Source organism: Sceloporus undulatus, unplaced genomic scaffold (assembly GCF_019175285.1).
Source record: "Sceloporus undulatus isolate JIND9_A2432 ecotype Alabama unplaced genomic scaffold, SceUnd_v1.1 scaffold_898, whole genome shotgun sequence".
Classification (NCBI taxonomy): Eukaryota; Metazoa; Chordata; class Lepidosauria; order Squamata; family Phrynosomatidae; genus Sceloporus; species Sceloporus undulatus.
Window position 1 is genome coordinate 1,839 of NW_024803818.1, and position 4,135 is coordinate 5,973.

The window sequence follows — 4,135 nt, forward strand, 5'->3', positions numbered from 1 at the left end:
GTATCGCTGTTCTAATCTCTCCATTAGTAAATGGTTGGTTCAGTTCTATCTTTTCTTCCTCCTCCAATTTTAAGATTTCCTGTTTGTCTAAGTAATTACCTATTTCTTTTTTTTCCTGTACCGTTTTTAAATTTTCTTTATATAGGGTTTCAAAAAATTCCTTAAAGGCATTTAGAATATTTTCCTGATCAGTCAATTTTTCTCCTTTATATCTTAGTTCCGTCGTAATTTTCCTTCCACGATAATCTTTTAGTTTACTTGCCAGAAGTTTCCCAGTCTTATTTCCTGATTCAAAGTGTTTTTGTTTGGCTAATTTTAATTTTCTTTCTAATTCTTTCAAGGTTATTATTTTTAATTGATGTTGTATCTCTTCTACTCGGTGTTTGAGTGCTATGTCTCCTGTTCTTTTCCATTCCTTTTCTGTAGTTCTTAAATCCTCCGTCAATAATTTCTCTTCTTGTTTCTCTTTTTTCCTAAGTTCTATTTGCATTTTTATAATTTCGCCTCTTATTACGGCTTTCCCTGCGTCCCAGATGGTTTTATTCACTATTCCTTCTGTTTTGTTTTCCTTAAAGTATAATTTCAATGTTTCTTTGATCTTATCTTTGGTCTTATCATCTTTTAATAAGTTATTTTGTAGTCTCCAGTTATATTCCACTTTTTTTTCTTTTAGCTCTAAGCTTATGGGGTTGTGGTCCGATGCTCTTTTCGGGAGGATATCCATATCTTGGATTAGTGGTAGTAAATTTTTCGATACATAGAATAAGTCAATACGCGAGAAGGAGTTGTGACTTTCAGAGAAAAAGGTAAAACCCTTCTCGTCTCTGTGCTTGAGTCTCCATACATCTTCTAGGGCGTTATCTTGTTTCAATTCAAAAAAAGTGAGTGGTAACTTTCCCTGATTTGGTCTTATTTTTTTCCCTATATTTGATTTCCTATCTATTATGGGTTCGGGGACTGCGTTAAAGTCGCCAAGTAGTATGATATTATGGTAGTTAGTATTTTTTATTTGTTTATTGATCTCTGTAAAGTACTTTTCTTGATTTTCTGTAGGTGCGTATATTCCTATCACTAATATCGTCACTTTTTTAAATTTAATTTCAACAGCAATGCATTGGCCTTCGTTATCTTTAAAAATCTCTTTCGCCTGATATTTTTTGTTAACAAAAATTGATACTCCTTTTTTTCTTTTAGTTGATAGTGAAGTGAAACACTGGCCCAATTTGGGATTTCTTAAGAATCTCTCTTCCTCTTTCTTAATTTTAATTTCTTGGATACATGTAACGTCACTTCTCAGTTTTTCTAGGTGGTGAAATATAATACTTCTCTTGTATTTTGAGTTGATTCCTTTTACATTCCAAGATGTTATTTTAATAGGCATCCTACTTATATGAATAAGTAATGAAATACGTTTAAATTGTCTCACGCGGTGAGTTCCTTCACTTTTTTTTTTTCCACCCCTTCCTCCCCTTTATCGATTCTCTTTATTTATTTATCCTGTATAATGCAATTAAAAAAGGAAATCCTTAAAAAAAAAGGAAAGTAAAGGAAATTATTACTTTAATTTGAGATCCGTTTAGGTCCGTTTAGTGGGAAGGCTCGTCAGGTCTCAAAATCAAACAAGAGGTTGTGATTTTTCGAAGGCGATATTGTCTCAACTCTTAATTGTTCTTTGGGGTTTATATTATCTATTCGCTCTTCTTCCTCTATATCTGTGTTATTTTCCTCCTTTTCCTCGTGTTTTTTCTCTTTGTTATATCTCGGTCTCCATTCTCTTGGTTGTGTTGTTTTTTCCTTATTTTTATCCTCTTTCTCTCTAGATTCTCTTCTTAATTTCTTCTCCATCTCCCGCGCTTTCTCCTCATTATCTATTCTGTATCTTTTTTGGTTGTAGTAGAATGATAATCCCTCGATGCGTTCCCATCTATAGTTGATGTTCAGGTGTTTAAGAATTTGGGTCAATGTTTTATATTTAAGTCTCGCCGCTAAAATTTGAGGAGGTAAATCTTTAAAAATTTTTATTTCTTGGTCCTCTACTATAAATTTTTCTTCGAAGTTCTTTTGTATTATCTGGTCTCTAATTTTTGTTCTTACTAGACAAGTCACAATATCGCGCGGTATCTTCTTTTCTCGTGCTTGAATCGAGTTCACGCGAAATAATTTATCTATTTCCTGGTCCATCGTCTCCACAGGTAATCCCATATATTTAGCTAAATCTGGTATCAATCTTTCCGCGAGATTTTCATTGCTCTTTTCCGGAAGTCCTCGAATTTTGATGCATCTGTCTCTGTATCGCATTTCATTATTCCATTCAGTGAATTGTTGTTGCTCTTGTTTCTTTAAAATTTGCCTTGAGGTATTTTCTAATTCTACTGTTCTTTCTTTTATTTTTTCTACCTCTTTTTGAGTGGTTTTGATATCAGATGTCATCTTCTCCATTTTCTTTCCAAAATTATCCAGCTCTTTTTTAAAATCTTTTCTAATTTCCTCTCTCGTTTCTTTGATTTCTCCTCTGATTTCTTGATTCGTTCCTCTCAAATCCTCTTTCATCTCCTGGCGTAATTCCCTCATCTCTTGCCTGATCTTTCCTACTTCTTCAATTAAGTGCATTATTGGATCTGTAATTTTTATTGTGCCCTCTGAGGATCCTCTTCTTTGTATTTGTGATTGTATTTGGGTTTGAATTTGGGGTTTTTTGCTGGTTGCCATTTTTTCCTGCTCTTCCAGCTAAAAAGAGAAATCCGCCAATCCCCAAGAAGTAGAGTAGTGTAGTATAAAGGATGGTCAGAGATATATAGACAAAGGGACAGAGAAAGATTCAATTATTTTCATCCTTTTTAAATAGTCATTTAGATTGTATAAATAATTCAAAATAATTCAAAATAAAGTCTTCTAAAGGATCACAACATCAGTCTATTAAAGTTATTTCTTTGTTGCCAATTAGAGTAACCACTGTTATTATATTGTCTCTATAATTCCTCTATAAACAATTGCTTTCCTCAATTACTAAGCGTTACCAAATATCTCTAAACCTTGATATTACCCATTTTTCTAAAGATTTTAAATTGATTTTCTCTTTAGATAAAGAATAAATAGCTAAGGTGTAGTTTGTGTATGCTATACCTTGTAGCTATTCTCAATAGTACAAAGTAACTCTTTTCCACCAATAATATATCTGGTTACTTAGTTGACTCTGTAATTGCCACAATGATTTTTCCCTTAACCCCCTCTAGTAGTCTTGTTACAGTTTCTTTATAATTTCTTTATAATTTCTTTATGAGCTCCCCTGTTTGCAATTTTCCTCCTTACTTTCTCTCTCCTTTGCTTGGATTTTCTGGTTTCCATCCAGAGGAGGTAAGCTTCTTTTTCCCACAGCCTCAAGTGCAGAAAAACAGGGGAGGATCCTTTCAGGCTCCGTCCTTTTTGTTCTTATAAGTTCCTATTTTCTGCTTAACAAGGAGCACTACAAACAGGCTTTACACAATTCAAGAGCACAGTTTGTGTTGTTGAAATGCTATAGCCAGCGTTACTTTGACTTGTTTTAAATTTTTCCACGTCTTGTTTTGAGGGATAATTTCTTCTTTGTTGTATATTATTATTATTGTTGTAATTGTTGTAATTGCCAAACATAGGTTCTATTTCCTTAGTTCTTTCTTACACCACTACTCAAGTCCCCTCCCTCGTTCCTTCCTCTCCTTCTTCCCCACTTGATGTACTCACAGTCCTTTTAATTTCTTCCTCCTTTTGGTGTTTATGTCCTCTGTATCCCTTAAATGTCACTGTCTTAGCATCCGTCTCAAGTCAATTTAGTTTGTAAGTTCCATGCTCTTTTGCGACAGTCTTGTTGCTTTACTGCGGTCTTTACTGCAGAGCCCGCGTTTTACTCCCCTTCTCCACCTTTCGTCTCCGCCTTTCGTCGCGTCTCTCCCTCCGGAGGTTATCATCGGCTGGAAGCGAGGGGAAATCTCTTCATCTAGGTTGTGCCTCTATCTTCCTCAACTCTTAAAAGTACTTTTAATATTGAAGCTTACTGTAAGCGGGGGCGTTTCTGGTCTCGGGCGCGCCCGAGCAACAACAGCGGGAGGCTTCGGTTTTGCGGTTCCCTTGGGAGCGCCGCCTCGGATTCAAACCTTCA

The 4,135-nt window shown here is 35.0% G+C and overlaps 1 protein-coding gene across 1 annotated transcript; it reads right to left on the reverse strand.

Annotated features, from left to right (window-relative positions):
* Positions 1–1,496: 1,496 nt before the first annotated feature.
* Positions 1,497–3,782, reverse strand: LOC121917812 (uncharacterized protein PF11_0207-like). Its single transcript, XM_042443935.1, has 2 exons — positions 3,721–3,782; positions 1,497–2,727 (listed from the first exon to the last, which is right to left on the reverse strand). The coding sequence occupies exon 2, from the start codon at positions 2,707–2,709 to the stop codon at positions 1,603–1,605; it is 1,107 nt and encodes a 368-aa protein (XP_042299869.1). The 5' UTR covers positions 2,710–2,727; positions 3,721–3,782; the 3' UTR covers positions 1,497–1,602.
* Positions 3,783–4,135: the final 353 nt, after the last annotated feature.

What these genes read in the sequence shown, in the direction of transcription:
- LOC121917812 (XM_042443935.1), bottom strand. Translation starts at nt 2,709, where the DNA reads ATGGCAACCAGCAAAAAACCCCAAATTCAAACCCAAATACAATCACAA.